At 37.9% G+C, this 19,118-nt stretch overlaps 1 protein-coding gene across 1 annotated transcript in view; it reads right to left on the bottom strand.

The window, feature by feature from the left end:
• The window catches only part of LEKR1 (leucine, glutamate and lysine rich 1), a 336,798-nt gene extending 318,121 nt beyond the window's left edge, over positions 1 to 18,677 (bottom strand). The window contains exons 1-5 of the mRNA XM_067737845.1: positions 15,811 to 18,677; positions 14,676 to 14,824; positions 13,988 to 14,204; positions 10,943 to 11,032; positions 6,777 to 6,816 (exon numbers count right to left, since the gene is read on the bottom strand). Coding sequence (XP_067593946.1) covers positions 6,777 to 6,816; positions 10,943 to 10,968 — 66 coding nt within the window. The 5' untranslated portion in view covers positions 10,969 to 11,032; positions 13,988 to 14,204; positions 14,676 to 14,824; positions 15,811 to 18,677. The remainder of the gene's footprint in view (positions 1 to 6,776; positions 6,817 to 10,942; positions 11,033 to 13,987; positions 14,205 to 14,675; positions 14,825 to 15,810) is intronic.
• Positions 18,678 to 19,118: the final 441 nt, after the last annotated feature.

Raw genomic sequence — 19,118 nt, 5'->3', positions numbered from 1 at the left:
AGTCTCAGACACCTCTGGGACTACATTAATCGCATCAACATACGAATTATAGGGGTTCCAGAAGAAGAAGAGAAAAAGAAAGGGACTGAGAAAATATCTGAAGAGATTATAGTTGAAAACTTCCCTAATATGGGAGAGGATATAGTTAACCAAGTCCAGGAAGCACAGAGAGTCCCATACAGGATAAATCCAAGGAGAAATATGCCAAGACACATATTAATCAAACTGTCAAAAATTAAATACAAAGAAAACATATTAAAAGCAGCAAGGGAAAAAACGACAAATAACACACAAGGGAATCCCCATAAGGTTAACAGCTGATCTTTCAGCAGAAACTCTGCAAGCCAGCAGGGAGTGGCAGGACATATTTAAGAGATGAAGGAGAAAAACCTGCAACCAAGATTACTCTACCCAGTAAGGATCTCATTCAGATTTGATGGTGAAATTAAAACCTTTACAGACAAGCAAAAGCTGAGAGAGTTCAGCACCACCAAACCAGCTTTACAACAACTGCTAAAGGAACTTCTCTAGGCAAGAAACACAAGAGAAGGAAAAGACCTACAATAACGAACCCAAAACAAATAAGAAAAGGGAATAGGAACACACATATTGATAATTACCTTAAATGTAACTGGACTAAATGCTCCCACCAAAAGACACAGATTGGCTGAATGGATACAAAAATAAGACCCATATATATGCTGTCTACAAGAGACCCACTTCAGACCTAGAGACACATACAGAGTGAAAGTAAGGGGATGGAAAAAGATATTTCATGCAAATGGAAACCAAAAGAAAGCTGGAGTAGCAATTCTCATATTAGACAAAATAGACTTTAAAATAATGACTATTAGAAGAGACAAAGAAGGACACTACATAATGATCAAGGGATCGATCCAGAAGAAGACATAACAATTGTAAATATTTATGCACCCAACATAGGAGCACCTCAATACATAAGGCAAATACTAACAGCCATAAAAGGGGAAATCCACAGTGACACATTCATAGTAGGGGACTTTAACACCCCACTTTCACCAATGGACAGATCATCCAAAATGAAAATAAATAAGGAAACACAAGCTTTAAAAGATACATTAAACGAGATGGACTTAATTGATATTTATAGGACATTCCATCCAAAAACAACAGAATACACATTTTTCTCAAGTGCTCATGGAACATTCTCCAGGATAGATCATATCTTGGGTCACAAGTCAAGCCTTGGTAAATTTAAGAAAATTGAAATCATATCAAGTATCTTTTCCAACCACAATGCTATGAGACTAGATATCAATTACAGGAGAAGACCTGTAAAAAATACAAACACATGGAGGCTAAACAATACACTACTTAATAACGAAGTGATCACTGAAGAAATCAAAGAGGAAATTAAAAAATACTTAGAAATAAATGACAATGGAGACACGACGACCCAAAATCTATGGGATGCAGCAAAAGCAGTTCTAAGAGGGAAGTTTATAGCAATACAATCCTAACTTAAGAAACAGGAAACATCTCGAATAACAACCTAAACTTGCACCTAAAGCAATTAGAGAAAGAAGAACAAGAAAACCCCAAAGTTAGCAGAAGGAAAGAAATCATAAAAATCAGATCAGAAATAAATGAAAAGGAAATGAAGGAAATGAGAGCAAAGATCAATAAACCTAAAAGCTGGTTCTTTGAGAAGATAAACAAAATTGATAAACCATTAGCTAGACTCATCAAGAAAAAAGGGAGAAGACTCAAATCAATAGAATTAGAAATGAAAAAGGAGAAGTAACAACTGAAACTGCACAGAAGATCATGAGAGATTAGTACAAGCAACTATATGCCAATAAAATGGACAACCTGGAAGAAATGGACAAATTCTTAGAAATGCACAACCTGCCAAGACTGAATCAGGAAGAAATAGAAAATATGAACAGACCAGTCACAAGCACTGAAATTGAAACTGTGATTAAAAATCTTCCAACAAAGAAAAGCCCAGGACCAGATGGCTTCACAGGCAAATTCTATCAAACATTTAGAGAAGAGCTAACACCTATCCTTCTCAAACTCTTACAGAATATAGCAGAGGGAGGAACACTCCCAAACTCATTCTATGAGGCCACCAACATCTTGATATCAAAACCAGACAAGGATGTCACAAAGAAAGAAAACTACAGGCCAGTATCACTGATGAACATAGATGCAAAAATCCTCAACAAAATACTAGCAAACAGAATCCAACAGCACATTAAAAGGATCATACACCATGATCAAGTGGGGTTTATTCCAGGAATGCAAGGTTTCTTCAATATACACAAAACAATCAATGTGATAAACCATATTAACAAGTTGAAGGAGAAAAACCATATGATCATCTCAATAGATGCAGAGAAAGCTTTTGACAAAATTCAACACCCATTTATGATAAAAACCCTGCAGAAAGTAGGTATAGAGGGAACTATCCTCAACATAATAAAGGCCATATATCAGAAACCCACAGCCAACATTGTCCTCAATGGTGAAATACTGAAAGCATTTCCACAAAGATCAGGAACAAGACAAGGTTGCCCACTCTCACCACTCTTATTCAACATAGTTTTGGAAGTTTTAGCCCCAACAATCAGAGAAGAAAAGGAAATAAAAGGAATCCAAACCAGAAAAGAAGAAGTAAAGCTGTCACTGTTTGCAGATGACATGATACTATACATAGAGAATCCTAAAGATGCTACCAGAAAACTGCTAGAGCTAATCAATGAATTTCGTAAAGTAGCAGGATACAAAATTAATGTACAGCAATCTCTGGCATTCCTATACACTAATGATGAAAAATCTGAAAGTGAAATCAAGAAAACACTCCCATTTACCATTGCAACAAAAAGAATAAAATATCTAGGAATAAACCTACCTAAGGAGACAAAAGACCTGTATGCAGAAAATTATAAGACACTGCTGAAAGAAATTAAAGATGATACAAATAGATGGAGAGATATACCATGTTCTTGGATTGGAAGAATCAACATTGTGAAAATGACTCTACTACCCAAAGCAATCTACAGATTCAATGCAATCCCTATCAAACTACCAATGGTATTTTTCACAAAACTAGAACAAAAAATTTCACAATTTCGGGGCTTCCCTGGTGGTGCAGTGGTTGAGAGTCCGCCTGCTGATGCAGGGGACACGGGTTCGTACCCCAGTCCAGGAAGATCCCACATGCCGCGGAGCGGCTAGGCCCGTGAGCCATGGCCGCTGAGACTGCGTGTCCAGAGCCTGTGCTCCACAACGGGAGAGGCCACAACGGTGAGAGGCCCGCGTACCGCAAAAAAAAAAAAAAAAATTTCAAAATTTGTATGGAAACACAAAAGACCCTGAATAGCCAAAGCAATCTTGAGAACGAAAAACGGAGCTGGAGGAATCAGGTGCCCTGACTTCAGACTATACTACAAAGCTACAGTAATCAAGACAGTATGTTACTGGCACAAAAACAGAAAGATAGATCAATGGAACAGGATAGAAAGCCCAGAGATAAACCCACACACATATGGTCACCTTATCTTTGACAAAGGAGGCAGGAATGTACAGTGGAGAAAGGACAGCCTCTTCAATAAGTGGTGCTGGGAAAACTGGACAGGTACATGTAAAAGTATGAGATTAGATCACTCCCTAACACCATACACAAAAATAAGCTCAAAATGGATTAAAGACCTAAATGTAAGGCCAGAAACTATCAAACTCTTAGAGGAAAACATAGGCAGAACACTCTATGACATAAATCACAGCAAAATCCTTTCTGACCCACCTCCCAGAGAAATGGAAATAAAAACAAAAATAAACAAATGGGACCTAATGAAACTTCAAAGCTTTTGCACAGCAAAGGAAACCATAAACAAGACCAAAAGACAACCCTCAGAATGGGAGAAAATATTTGCAAATGAAGCAACCGACAAAGGATTAATCTCCAAAATTTAGAAGCAGCTCATGCAGCTCAATAACAAAAAAACAAAAAACCCAATCCAAACATGGGCAGAAGACCTAAATAGACATTTCTCCAAAGAAGATATACAGACTGCCAACAAATCCATGAAAGAATGCTCAAATCATTAATCATTAGAGAAATGCAAATCAAAACTACAATGAGATATCATCTCACACCAGTCAGAATGGCCATCATCAAAAAATCTAGAAACAATAAATGCTGGAGAGGCTGTGGAGAAAAGGGAACCCTCTTGCACTGTTGGTGGGAATGTAAATTGATACAGCCACTGTGGAGAACAGTACGGAGTTTCCTTAAAAAACTACAAATAGAACTACCATATGACCCAGCAATCCCACTACTGGGCATATACCCTGAGAAAACCATAATTCAAAAAGAGTCATGTACCAAAATGTTCATTGCAGCTCTATTTACAATAGCCCAGAGATGGAAACAACGTAAGTGTCCATCATCAGATGAATGGATAAAGAAGATGTGGCGCATATATACAATGGAATATTACTCAGCCATAAAAATAAATGAAATTGAGCTATTTGTAATGAGGTGGATAGACCTAGAGTCTGTCATACAGAGTGAAGTAAGTCAGAAAGAGAAAGACAAATACCATATGCTAACACATATATATGGAATTTAAGAAAAAAAATGTCATGAAGAACCTAGGGGTAAGACAGAAATAAAGACACAGACCTACTAGAGAATGGACTTGAGGATATGGGGAGGGGGAAGGGCAAGCTGTGACAAAGCGAGAGAGAGGCATGGACATATATACACTACCAAACGTAAGGTAGACAGCTAGTGGGAAGCAGCCACATAGCACAGGGAGGTCAGCTCGGTGCTTTGTGACCGCCTGGGGCGGGGGATAGGGAGGGTGGGAGGGAGGGAGATAGATGCAAGAGGGAAGAGATATGGGAACATATGTATATGTATAACTGATTCACTTTGTTATAAAGCAGAAACTAACACACCATTGTAAAGCAATTATACTCCAATAAAGATGTAAAATAAAAAATTAAACACAGAAATGTTGCATTCCTATACACTAACAACGAAAGATCAGAAAAAGAAACTCAAGAAACAATCCCATTTACCATCATATCAAAAAGAATAAAATACCAAGGAATAAAGCTACCTAAGGGAGACAAAAGACCTGTATTCAGAAAACTAGAACAATATAAGATGCTGATGAAAGAAATCGAAGATGACACAAACAGATGGAAAGATATACCATGTTCTTGGATTGGAAGAATCAATACTTTCAAAATGACTATACTACCCAAGGCAATCTACAGATTCAATGCAATCCCTACCAAATTACCAATGGCATTTTTCACAGAACTAGAACAAAAAATCTTAAAATTTGTATGGAGAAATGAAAGACCCCAAATAGCCAAAGCAATCTTGAGAAAGAAAAATGGAGCTGGAGGAATCAGGCTCCTTAACTTCAGACTATACTACAAAGCTATAGTCATCAAAACAGTACGGTACTGGCAGAAAAATAGAAATATAGATCAGTGGAACAGGACAGAACCCCAAGAAACAAACCCCTGCACCTACGGTCAATTAATCTACAACAAAGGAGGCAAGACTGTACAATGGAGGAAAGACAGTCTCTTCAATAAATGGTGCTAGGAAAACTGGACAGCCACATGTAAAAAAATGAAATTAGAACATTCTTTAACACCATACACATAAATAAACTCTAAATGGCTTAAAGACCTAAATGTGAGACTGGAGATTATAAAACTCTTAGAGGAGAACATAGGCAGAACACTCTCTGACATAAATCGCAGCAATATCTTTTTCGATCCATCTCCCAGAATAATGGAAATAAAAATAAACAAATGGGACCTAATTAAACTCAAAAGCTTTTGTACAGCAAAGGAAATCATAAACAAAACAAAAAGAAAACCCACATAACGGGAGAAAATATTTGCAAATGATGTGACTGACAAGGGATTAGTCTTCAAAATTTACAAACAGGTCATGCAGCTTAAAATCATCAAAACAAACAACCCAATCAAAAAATGGGCAGAAGACCTAAATAGACATTTCTCTGAAGAAGACATACAGATGGCCAAGAAGCACATGAAAAGATGTTCAACATCACCAATTATTAGAGGAATGCAAATCAAAACTACGAGATATTCCCTCACATCAGTCAAAACGGCTATCTTCAAAAAATTCACAAACAACAAATGCTGGAGAGGATGTGGAGAAAAGGGAACCCTCCTATACTGTTGGTGGGAATGTAAATTGGTACAACCACTATGGAGAACAGTAAGGAGGTTCCTTAAAAAACTAAAAATAGAGCTACCATATGATCCTGCAATCCCACTCCTGGGCAAATATATGGAGAAAAACATGGTTCTAAAGGATACACGCACCCCAATGTTCATTGAAGCACTGTTTACAATAGCCAAGACATGGAAGCAACCTAAATGTCCATTGACAGAGGAATGGATAAAAAAGATACGGTACATATATACAATGAAATATTATTCAGCCATTAAAAACAATGAAATAATTCCCTTTGCAGCAACATGGATGGACCTAGGGACTGTCATACTGAGTAAAGTAAGTCAGGCACAGAAAGCGAGATATCTTATATCGGTTATATGCAGAATCTAAAAAGAACTGATACAAACTTATCTTATTTACAACACAGACTCACAGACTTAGAGAAGAACTTCTGGTTACCAGTTGGGAAGGTTAGGGGGAAGGGATAGTTAGGGAGTGTGGGATTGACATGTACACACTGCTATATTTAAAATGGATAACAACAAGGACTTACTGTATAACACAGGGAACTCTGCTCAGTATTATGTAACAACCTAAATGGGAAAAGAATTTGAAAAAGAATAGATACATGTATATGTATCACTGAAAAAAAAAATAATGTTGACAATAATGATAATGGTTTAAGGCTACATATATATATATATATATATATATATATATATATATATATATATATATATATGCAAATCTGGGACTAAAATACCAGAGATTAATCCATAAAGAAATTTTATTGAGCAATTTTAAGAAACGTTGTTTTCATACACAAATTATACATGACACCCCTATGTTTCTTTTGTCATTAGTTTCAAAAGCACAATTGCTTAAAAAGACAACACATATACCTGCACACACAAACACACATCACTACTTTTCCAGGATGCTAGCACTAATGTTTCTAAGACAGTTTTCTCTTTTTTTCTCTACTTTAACTGAACACAAAATCTGACCCTAGCCACAGTGGCCCAAAATGACCTGGAAAATTAAGTTTATTTTTTCTGGCAATGACAATCTGTGCTTGGAAATATAAAACTGTTATTCTGAATAAATTTCAAAGTTCCAAAGTACTAAGATTACTTTACTGAAACAGGACAAAATGAGCTGTTACTGGTAGGGAAAGGGATTGTTATCCCAGAAAGAACAGTGTGCTCTCCAGACCTTGCTCTGTCACTTCTGTTTTGTAAAATAAATAACTCTGGTCTCTTTATTTTACTTTGTGTCCTGTGGTAATAAATATCTCCTGAAGCTAAAATCCTATTACAAGTGCTCATTTTGTCACCATTTAAAAAAAAAGAGGTCAGTTCTACTTTTGCAAAATAAGTGATTTTTCCACTGATTTGTTGAGGTTGTTCTGACTTCTGTGTATGTCTTCTAGCAAAAACAGCAAAAAAGAAAGTTATTCATTGCTTTTTTTCTAAAAAGAGGAGTCCATATGTCTCTGAGATAGGTGGACATTCAAGGGCGGAAGAGATATAGAATTATTACTTTGCTGATCTATAAATGTTGTTTTAGTTTTAAACTGTGGCAATAAAATCCCAAACACAGAACTATACTATCATTACAGGTACATTCTGCTTTCAGAATGCTAGATGAAAATTCTAGCAAAGCTACTGCTTATCGGAGGTCAGAGACAGGTAGGAGTCAGCTCAGTCTAGAGAGTAGATTTACAGATATGATCTAAGTACATATAGAAGTAAGCTGTGGAGTCTAGCAGCAAAGGGGATAAGTATGGTCTTGCCGTCCAGCCCATGGGCCTGTTTTACATTTTCTGCCAGTTGGGGAAATGGGAACCTGAAACATGTTTTATGCTCAATCAGAAATTGTGATAAAAAGCAAAAAGATTAGGGAGTGATAGTCAAAAGATTATCTTATTCTTTCTTCCCTAAGATGAGACTGGGCAGGGAGTGGGGGGCATGATTTAACAATCTTCGCTTTCTAATCAGACAATGGACTCTCTCACTAGAGCTTATTATCATCAGCATTCTTCTCCACACTTTTCCTTTGGTGGCCATCTCCTCCTGCCCCCCACACACACATTTACTTTTTCTTGCAACTCTTTCTACTGCTACCTATTTTACTATTAGTAGTACAGTGTAGTACAGCCATTTTCATTTCCTTTATCACATATCTTTCATGTATTTCATCAACCATCCCATTTCCATATCATACAGCAAAAGTACAGAAAGAAATAAAGAGGAAAGACTCCCCTTCCCTTCCCTTCCTTGATTTCTACACTAACCTTCCTTGACTACACACAGAAAAAAAGGAAACACAGCAGGGCCTTCTCTAGAAAGAATAGCCAGCATAAAAACTAACATAAAAAGTTAACAAAAGAACAAGAAAAAAAAAGCCTTTGAAAGACCTCTCTGTCACTGTACACTGATCCACCCACCTCATGTCTTTTTCTATCCAATAAAGAACTGTAGCACAATTTCCAAGCCATTATGAAACACAAAGATTTGTTTTATCTGAATAATGAAATGGTTGTAATCTGAAGTACTCCTATTACTATTATAAGCTATATATCTATCTAACATGATTGTGTATAGAATGATGTACGCAAGCTGACTAAATAGATATACTGGCTGATCACTAGACAATTTAACCAGTTATATTACGGACAATCTAGAGGAATCAAATATAGGTAAGAAGTTATGGAAAACAAGTAACTGACATGCTCAGACTTAGCTTTAATAGGCTGTGGGATGCATGTACATATTTTTGGTTGCTTTATCATCAAGTACCCAAAACAGTGTCTGGCACATTATAGGCACTTGATCAATATTTGTCGTACAAATGTATCTAACTTAGGTCTGAAAAAGTGCAAAGCTGCACTTTATACTCTAAACATTTAGCAGGCCAAGGGCTACTATCAGCTCACTTGTCCAGGACCTTAGACAACTGAGCTGCTCCTGGCCTCCTCACCTCTCTGCACTATATAGACAGCTGCCTGCCATTCAAGCTTTAAGAATATAACCATATTTATAAAATGCTTGGTTTTAGCGTTTTTAAACAATTTACTTAAACATTAAAAAAAAAGCAAACGCATTCTTCAAGTCATAAAAACCCTGTTAAAATAAATACATACTCTTTCATGCATTTAAAACACTTATGTTGTTAAACATTCTGTAACCTGGCCAGTTTCTTCTCACCAGTAAGCTTTTGTTCTCTAGGCCCAGAATGCCCTATTCTCTGTCTGTCTCTAGAAATATTTAGCTTTCAGGGGCCAATTCCAGTTCTATCTCCTGCATAAAGATCCTCCCTTGACCATCCTAATACTCAGGGATTCCTCTCCCCACCTTCTCCATTTTCAGAGAAGATACTATCTTATGTGACATTTAAATCAAACACTATCTTTTAGAGGTTTTTTTTTTTTCATGTCATTATATATCTGCTTCCTGACAGATGACTGGTATCTGAGTATGGGTATTGTTTCTTGCAGATTGTTTTGTTTTGTTTCTTTTAATCTCTACCACACAGGCTAGTATACGGAAGTAACTGAGTTGAGGGAGAGATAGGACACTCCATGTCTTCAAACACATCTAGGCACCATTTCTCAGGTAAGCATAGCAGAGCTGAGTTCCCTCTGTGCTTACTCTCTCATACTTAAAAGGTGAAGCAAATTAAATGCAATGGTTTAAAAGGTCTTTTCTAGTAACTGGACTTCCCTTCCAGTTCCTGCTAGATTGCCATTTACATAAATCTAAAGAACATGCAGTAGAAGTAAGCATCAAGTTAAATCAATGGCATGATTAATGTTAACAGGCAGCCCAAAACAACATGCACAAAGGATAAAAGCATATCTGAGAGCTGACTGCAATTTTTAATTAAAAACTAACGACTGGTGATTAATTAAGAGCTGACTACAGATTTACTTTAAAAACTGAATGATTAATGACAGTTAAGGTTTGAGGTTTTAATTCATAATTTGTCAATCAGTTTCAAAGAGATATATTTTTAATTATGCTGTTAGCAATGTATGCATTGCCAAACTAAACATGGGAGAAATGCTTTTGCCTGAGGACAGCTATAAATTAACGGGGAGGAAAGTAGCGTAGCAACGGTGAAAAAGAATTGATTGTTAACCAGATTAAATGAGTTGATATCTATGTAAGGCCTTAAAACACGGTAAAATAAGAATTAAGGTGAAACTGAAATAGACCCTTATAGAGAGACACACTTAAAATTTTTGCATCATAAAAAGTTACAAACTAATTATAATTTCTGTAGTGGTTTACTACTAATTATTTGTTTTGCAAATATAGAATAAATATCACTTAAATTTTAAACAGACCCATTAATGTCAGTTGATTTTTTTTTAATTAGTTTTTGTTTGTTTGTTTTCTGAAAAGCTGCTAGAAAAATATCTAAATATTTTATTTGGCCATTGCTGGAGCCCTCTTTTCACAAGAGGTTCACAAACACCTGGTCAAATACCATGCCAGAATTATATATCTGTCTTCTTTCACAGGCTGAACATTCTTTGCACTGAATTGAATTCTACAGTTTTGACCATTACAATTATTCCCTTCCTTACCCCACCAATTCACTGCAGATCCTCTGACTAAAATAAATATAAAACCTCTGAATTCATTCTCCCATGTTTTAGAATTATCTGTTAAAATGCTCCTAATGTTGTGCTGTAATAACATAATATCATACCTTTTGGATTTCTTCAGGTAATGCATGCATGGGAATGTGACGATCCATAATTTCTCAAGATATACTGAGGGAGCTCTGAAGTAAAATAATCTAAAAACATTGATGGTGATAGTCAGAATTAAAACAATGTGAAGAAAATTCAAATTAAAAGAAATAAATTCCTAGGAGTATTTGGGGATCAATGGTGATAACTGTTTCAACAGATGTTTGTTTCATCAACTCAAAGTTAAAAGGTACAAATGGGTTTCTTTTCAGTTAGTTATGAGGCCAATAGAACAGGAAAGACCTCGAGAGAGACTACTGAATTAGAAATAATACTTTCTCTCTTTGGAACTTTATAGTCTAATTGTAACTTCTGTGGTGGTTTACTACTAGTTATTTGCTTTGCAAATACAGAATAAGGATAACAAAATTTTAAACGGATCGATTTATTTCATTTAAAAGAAAGTGGTTTTTTCTGAAAAGCTGCTAGAAAAAATATCTAAATAATTTTAGTTCAGCAGATTAAAAAAGCAATTGTGACATGAATGCTGGTTTAAATGATGAAGTGCAGAAAAAGATATTTAGGGTTATCAGGTTAAGTATGATATGCAGGCACTGAACAGAAGAGTCATCAAAGCATGAGAAGCCAAGTGCCAATTTTACCACAGATGGACATTTAAATAATTTTTATGCAGATGTTTTACATTTAGTAGATTTTCATTTTCTAATGAAACAATTCAATACAAAACTCTATCACTACTTTCATAAAACCACGCAAGATGAATGAAGGGGCACTTTGGGTTCTTTTTTTTAAATCCTTCCCAAATGTGGAGAAAGAATAGACAGTCCAGTTTCAGGAGTGAGAGATATGTATATATAGAAAGAGAGAGAGAGAGAGAGAGAGAGACAGAGGAGTAGTGAAGGGGGACAGCAGAGTAAGATGATACAGGCACAATTCCATAGCAGGAAAGAAGGCCTGAGGGCCAGGAGTCGTAGACAAGGAACAAATCTAGAAGTTCAGGGAAAAAAAAGTCTTATCTTTCTCATGGGAATAGGGAATTAGTGAAGGCTACCTGAGGTGGTTTACTTTTGATCAGGACAAGATTTTGACAGAGAGACTGAAGAGGCATAGTACTCTATCAGAGACAGTAACCCCAGCAACATAGCAAGGTGCTAGGAAAATCGTAGTTGACAAAAATTCCTGTAGAGGCAGTATTTTTTTTAATTGTGCGAGTATTGGTGGAAGAGAGGATTTCCCATCCCCTGTGGTAGCACAGAGCTCCACATTTTAACGAGCTGCTGTTTAAAACAAATAGCTAATGGGCTGTCTTCTGACATCAACATAATGTGTTTCTGCGTGCGGGGATGGGGGGTAAAGTTAACTGATGTAGTTAACATAGGCCCACATGGCCAAGTACATAATCATCTGATGTTTGGCAGACTGTCATGGTGATGTGGCAAGAGCTCATTCCTCACAGAAAGCTCATTATTCTCATTTCTGCCATTTTACAATGGGCTCACCATCAGTAAAATAAGATGGCATCATCTTAATTAAACTCTACTGGGAGCAGAATTTTTCCTAAAATTACCAACTAAATCTCATTTTTAAATTTCACGCATAAATTCATTTGAGAGCATGGATCTAGAGACACTATAAACAAGGTATAGTTGAACAGTATCATTATTCTAAATCTATTCCAATTTTGTGGCCTTATTATACCAAGTGGGAAAAATTGGTAGGTCTGATTATTGAGGAAAAATTAAAAACAAAATATCCTGCCAATCCAGAAAATCTCTCCATGATGCAGAGAGAAAACAATTTTATTACTGAATAAGCATTTAACTAGACTGTGATGCACAGCACAGCTAATCTGCTAATGAGATTACAAAGACAGAAGAAAATCCCACTCTTTTTAATACAGCCAAACAGATACACTCCATTACATACAATGTTCTCAAGATAAATGATAACTTGTCCTCAACACAGCTTGCTGTACTCTCTTTCATAGTTTGTTTTCAATTCAACTGGTAATTGAAGTAGCCACCTGTGCTAGCTAAGAGCGTTTGTTCTAAGGAATACATATCTCTATGACAAAGCAGGTGGTTACTAGAAGTACGAAACTCTCAAGGTAATATGGAGATAGGGGCCTTATCTTCCTTGATGTTTACATTTTAAAGAAATGGCTCCCAGGTGCTCCAGAAGAACATTCTGGGTCTTTAAAATATGTGCATACATATTAAAGGAATAGAGGAAGCCCTCACAAATAAGAGGTTTCCCAAGAAAGGGAGGCGAGAGGTCTCTTTCCCTTTAGGCAAGAGGGAAATTTTTTAATTTTTAATTTGCTCTTGCATTGTTTTACATTTTTTATCAAAAGAGACCCTTTTATTCTCTCACATTACACACTTTGTAGACTGCCCTTAGACAGGGGGTGAGGTGATAACCGGCAGCAGCCGCGTAGGTATTTGTGAACCACCTCTCTGACAGGATCACGAGGCAGACGTCAAAAATACAGACACGTCCCCGACTGCTCACTTCCGATTCCCTTCCTGACACCAGTGTCACGTTGGGCCATTAACTCACGTTCAGCTCTCATGCCCTTCCCTAAAGAACTATTCCCTTGGTGTGAATCACCCACAGATGAGTAGGTCAGGGTCAGGTGAAGCGGAAGTTCACGTCCTAAGACTTTTCTAAAGGGGCGGGATTTTCCAAACAGAAACTAACTGCAAGTCCAGCCAAAACGGCTGCAAGGGTTTTGAAATCTGTCCCTTTCTAACCCCGTTCCATCGGGACCTGCGGTGGCAGGAAGAGGAGGAGGAGGAGGAGGGTGCGGGGTGAGGCCGAGCCGCGCACTCGCGGGGAGAAGAGGGCGTCGGGCCCGGCGGGCTTGCGGAGACACTACAGGGGCTGCAGCTGGGGTCAGAGGCTAGGCGCCGAGCCCATCCACTAGGCGCGAGAACACGGCTCGGCTTTCCGGCCCTTTCCCCGGGAGCCAGCACGCCTCCGCTCCGGAACTGCGCCCGGGGTCATCCCAGGGCTCAAGGAAACCTTCCATTGTCTCTCACCTAGACTTCAATTCTGCCGGGTGCAAAACGGCTTTCCCGGTCTCCCAGGACACAGTGCTGTACGTCGGCCTGACGTCAGGGCGCGATGACGTCACGCCCACGCCGCCCCCCAACTTAGAAGCGGGACTCCCGAGCGCGGCCCGGGGTCCCAAGTGCTGCGCGGAGGCGGGAAATCTCGTGGCGGGGCTCGGAGAAAGGGCTGGGTTTACGCTGGGGGCTGTGAGAGGGAAGCAATGGGTGAGAAGGGCGAGGCAGGGGAGGGCGGGCTGGAGTGGGGGAGGGAGGCGTTCCCAGCCGTGCGGCGGGTTGGAGAGACGCTGGCTGAGGTGGAGGCCAAAGTCCGCCTACCTCTCACGTCAGGCCCCAGAGTCCTTGTGGCTGACGCAGCAGTGGGCAATTACTGTTCTTGAGCGGAAAGAAGAGAGATGCCTGTAGAATTTATGGGTGTAAAGGGAAGCTCTGGTCTCAGTCATTGCAGGGAGGGCAAGTTAATTGGGAAGGTGTTAGTAAAATTTTCATACTAGTCCAAAAGTAGTGAAGATGAAAGGCTTAGTTCAAAAGATATCTTGAGACCCGCTAGTCCACAATTTATAGAAGGCTGCCCACCCTTACACGTGACTTACTTTCCTTTCTTCGTTCAAAAGAAAGTGTTTATGGATGACCTACTACGTAATAAGCAACTGCATACCAGGCTGGGGTGATGCTCAGTGACTGAATCCATGCAGGGAACTCGTTCATAGTCCAGGTCTCTCCTTTGAGGATTTTATGAGGTCCAAAATGCAGCTCTTCCAAGAAATAGAACATTCGCAGCTTGCTAGCCGGGTAAGAGACTTACTACTATTGAATGAAATAAGGTTGAGTAAATACAAAGAAAACACAAAATACACTTAACCTGATTGATATTTTTGCCCCAACGTCTACCAGTGACTTTCTGTTTCCACTCCCTAAAAGAGAGCATCTTTCTTCATTTGGAAAAGATAAGCAATAATTAGAGGATGGAAGAGAGGGTTAAGGGAAGCAGAGGACAGCCAATGAAGTGGTCAAGTACAGCATGTTTATGAGAAATGCAAAGAACTTTCAGAGCTGTTCATCCTCAGCATGTTTCTTTGAGGGACAATGAAGTAGGATTGTTCTCATTTTGTAACAATGGGGGTTTAGGTTAGGGGGTTTAGCATCCAGATCCATGGAGTGCTTTATCTAGAACAGGAATTGCACACCTAAAGCAAGATCACTCTTCTGAGGCTAGTTTGGCTATTGTATGATTATTAGCATTAATAATATTTATTGAGTACTTTGTATATATGATAAGGAAACACTTTAAGGATGGGAGAAGATCCAGCTGCAAGGCTGTAATTCATTGTGTGGTCTCATTTCACCTGTGCTTATTCATCTCTACAGTGACATTGAGACCGATTTTCCTTCCACTGTAAATGTCCCTTAGACCTTCACACTGTCCAATAAGATAGGCACATGTGACTACTTAATTTGGTTAAAATGAAATAAAATTTCAAATTCCATTCCTTTATTGCACTGGCCACATTTCAAGTCCTCAGTAGGCACATGTTACTACCACATGAGACAGCACATATACAGAACATTTTCATCATCAAAAAAAGTTCTGCTGAACACTGGTAGACCCAGTAAGAATTTACAGGATAAACAGAGTTGATAAATTGTGAAGAACAGACCTTGTTAAAAGAGTAGCAGCGAAAAGTTGTATTCCTGAACACCACAGACCCACCCCTGCCCTCACTCCATATAAGGAACCAGCTCGCCCCACACACCCCCTCCACCCCACCCCTGCAGGGAGCAAGCAAGAGAACCTGTTGTTTTCGCTCCCTAGTGCTGCAGCAGGATTCCCCGCAAAGCCTTGCCTGGAAGGAAAAAAAAAAAGATTAAGAAGAGTTGTAACAGGGTTTTACAAAACAGGTTTTTAAAAAAGTTAAAAAAAAAAAAAAAGTAATCCAAAAAGCCTCTTCCCATTGTTGGTGTGTTTTTTCTTGACTCTTGCTTGGTCTCAGTCTCTCCCTTTACCTCTCCAGGTTTTTTTTCCTTGTCCCTTTTGTTTTTCCAGTCCTTTTCCCCACCCCATTACTGGCCATACTGGAACTGAAGCAGAATTTAAAGCATTTCCATCATTGGACATACTGAATAAAGTTTTGTTTTATCCTCTTCTTAAATTTTAAACTAGGTAAGTTTCACTTTTTATTGTGACTTCTAAAAATATTTTAAAAATAATCAGTGAGAACCAAATTGAGTTCCTTTTAACCCCTTCTGTGACCCTTTATTATTATTTTTCTCCTGTGGGTCAATGACCCCTGAGAGCGGGGGGGAAAAAAAAAATACTCCCTAGTTTTGGAAGTAGAGTCTCTGTAAAGTGATAAACTAGGGCTTTCCACATGGTCCGCACACCTTTGTGTTGTAGCATTAACATTTGTGAGAACACATTTGTGAGTGTCTATGCTTCTGTTATGAATTTGAATTTACCTAAGATATTTATCCAGCAAGGCATTGTCATTCATCCCATTCATTCTGGTAAGTAATATTATGCCCCCTCCTCTCCTCTCCCTGTGCCCACATGAAAAGCATTTGGGAGAATAGGTACTTTGTCTGCAAGTCTGATACAAAGACCAGGAAGTCTACCCAAGATTGCTTATTTTAAAGTGAGCTCAAAACTGTACAAAGGGAGCATGACAAAATTACAGTTAGCCCAACTTTATTTTTATCCTGTGAATCAGAACACAGTACAACACAACACTGAGATCCTCAAGAGTTTGAAATAAATCGTTGCAGACGGGCTTCCCAGATTGGAAGCAACAATGGCTTTCACTGCTATTTCTGGGTTCCATCCAATGCAAGTGCAGAATTTTTTAAAAGCTAACATTTACTGGGCTCTTTCCTGGCATTTCATACACAATGTCTCATTTATGGAGAATCTTTCCAAACATAACTCAGTCAGATCCTATTTATTGTTTACTCTCACTCAAATGATGGAAGTGGCCAAGGGCATGACCCAACACTTGAGCACTAAAGTATACTTGGACCGAATATGAGTGTAAGCAGAAGCACCTGGGACTCCTGTATTGGGTTAGCTGACTCTGCCAGCCAGCCAGTATCCACGGGACCTCAGCCTGCTATGGATGTCACATGTAAATACCCAAGAAGTATTTAATTCTGGAAATGTAACTTTGTGTTATACTTACTTTTTTCATAACTTTTCCCATACAGCTTCATTAAAAAAAAAAAAAGCTACAAGTGACCTCCTGCTTTTTGTACTTACCACATTTTATTCCCACCAAAATGTGGATAGGATTTTCTTTTCTGTTTTTTTTTAACTGCTAATCAATAGTTAGACTCCTTTGTAAAACTGCTTTGTCTATTTTGAACCCCAGATAACTCTGGTCTAGAGGTGGCTTGAACACAAAATACTATTTGTGGGTTTAGACTCTGTATATTTTTGAATCCATCACATGTGCAGTGTAAACTAGAGTACCTAATAAAATGAAGGTCACAATGTTTAAATAGAGCTTCTCTCTAGGAGTTCATTTTGTCATCTGTGCAGAAATAAATTGTGTACTGAACTCTTTTTAGCCCTAAGAATATGATTATTGAACAAAATTTCCAATGAGACAAGTTAGGCCTTAAAGCAATAAAACATCTACTTTCAAATATTAAAAGTCAAGCTCAACAGTGAAACTTTTGATGATCATAAATGTATTCTTTTGTGGCCTGTTCACTGTTGGTAAGAGCTTTACCCAAAAATGTACTGTGTGCCAAATATAGTTTAATATTTGTCAAACGAATATGTTTATTTTTAATTGAGATATAACTGACATATAACATTATATTAGTTCCAGGTATCCAAAAGAATGATTCAATGTTTGTTTATATTGTGAAATAATCACAAGTCTAGTTAACATCCATCACCACACATAGATGTGATGAGAGCTTTTAAGATCTACTCTCTTAGCATCTTTCAAATATACAATACAGTCACGATGCTGAACATTACATCCCTAGGACTTACTTTCATGAATATATTTAAAAACACAAAAAGAATAAACCTCTAAGGTAGTGACTTAAAACTCTCGTAATGCATTTGATGCTCAAAAATATGGCACTGATAGTTCTTTAAACCTTAGCATCCAATATCTAGCCTATAACAAATGTTAATGAATTCAAAGACCGAACATAGACAACTGCCTTATGCATTTAAAAAACAACTTTTTAAAGAACTTGCTTATTTAATGAAATTATTACTTGTTTCTGAGATTTTCATAAGATTCTAATGAAGCACCTAAGAGCCTAACATGTTTGATACGTGACTGGCAGAAGTGATTTCATTCTGCTTTTATAGAGATGAAGTTCATGATTCTGCACCTGTAATTTTAGGTAGCTATGGAATTTATAAGAATCGAATTAGGGCAATTTTCCTGTCATTTTGTTATATCTCTATTAATAGAATATTTTAATACCGTTAAATAAGGAGTTGTGAATCATCTTAAAGAGATTTTCTTATGAACTAAAATCAAACATTATTATCAGACCTATCAAACATTTGAATTTTTTTTTTTTTTTTTTTGGCTGCACCATACAGGATCTTAGTTCCCGGAACCTGTGCCTCGTGCAGTGGAAGCGCAGAGTCCTAACCACTGGACCATCAGGGAATTCCCTATCAAACAGGTGAAAAAAGATTAAAGTAATGATAGTAGCCTTGGTTTGCAATGGTGTAGAGCAACTAGCACTCTTAAACACTGCTTTTAGGGTGAAAAAATTAATGTATTTTAATACATTATGTTTTAAACACCTTGAAATGTTCAAAACTATTATAGTGGACACCTGATTCCCCCTTCTTCCTTTTGTTCAGGAATCCAGACCTCATCACCCTCCCCTCCCCTCCCTCCACCCCTAAGCACACGTGAATCAGCCCAACTCCAGGAATGAGCTCAGATTAGGTCAATTCTACTGGCCACTTCCCCTTTACCAGTTATTTAAATCAGGAATGGGCCTATGACCCAATTCTCCAAGAGAAGGCTGCTGGAAGCTTCTGGGAGAGTTCTTTGTTATTAGCACATATATTTAGTGTTCATCACAGTCTTGTTTATAATGTTTAAAAATCTGAAATACCAAA

This window comes from Pseudorca crassidens, chromosome 5 (assembly GCF_039906515.1).
Source record: "Pseudorca crassidens isolate mPseCra1 chromosome 5, mPseCra1.hap1, whole genome shotgun sequence".
In the NCBI taxonomy this organism is placed as follows: Eukaryota; Metazoa; Chordata; class Mammalia; order Artiodactyla; family Delphinidae; genus Pseudorca; species Pseudorca crassidens.
This window is presented reverse-complemented; position numbering and strand designations above follow the sequence as displayed.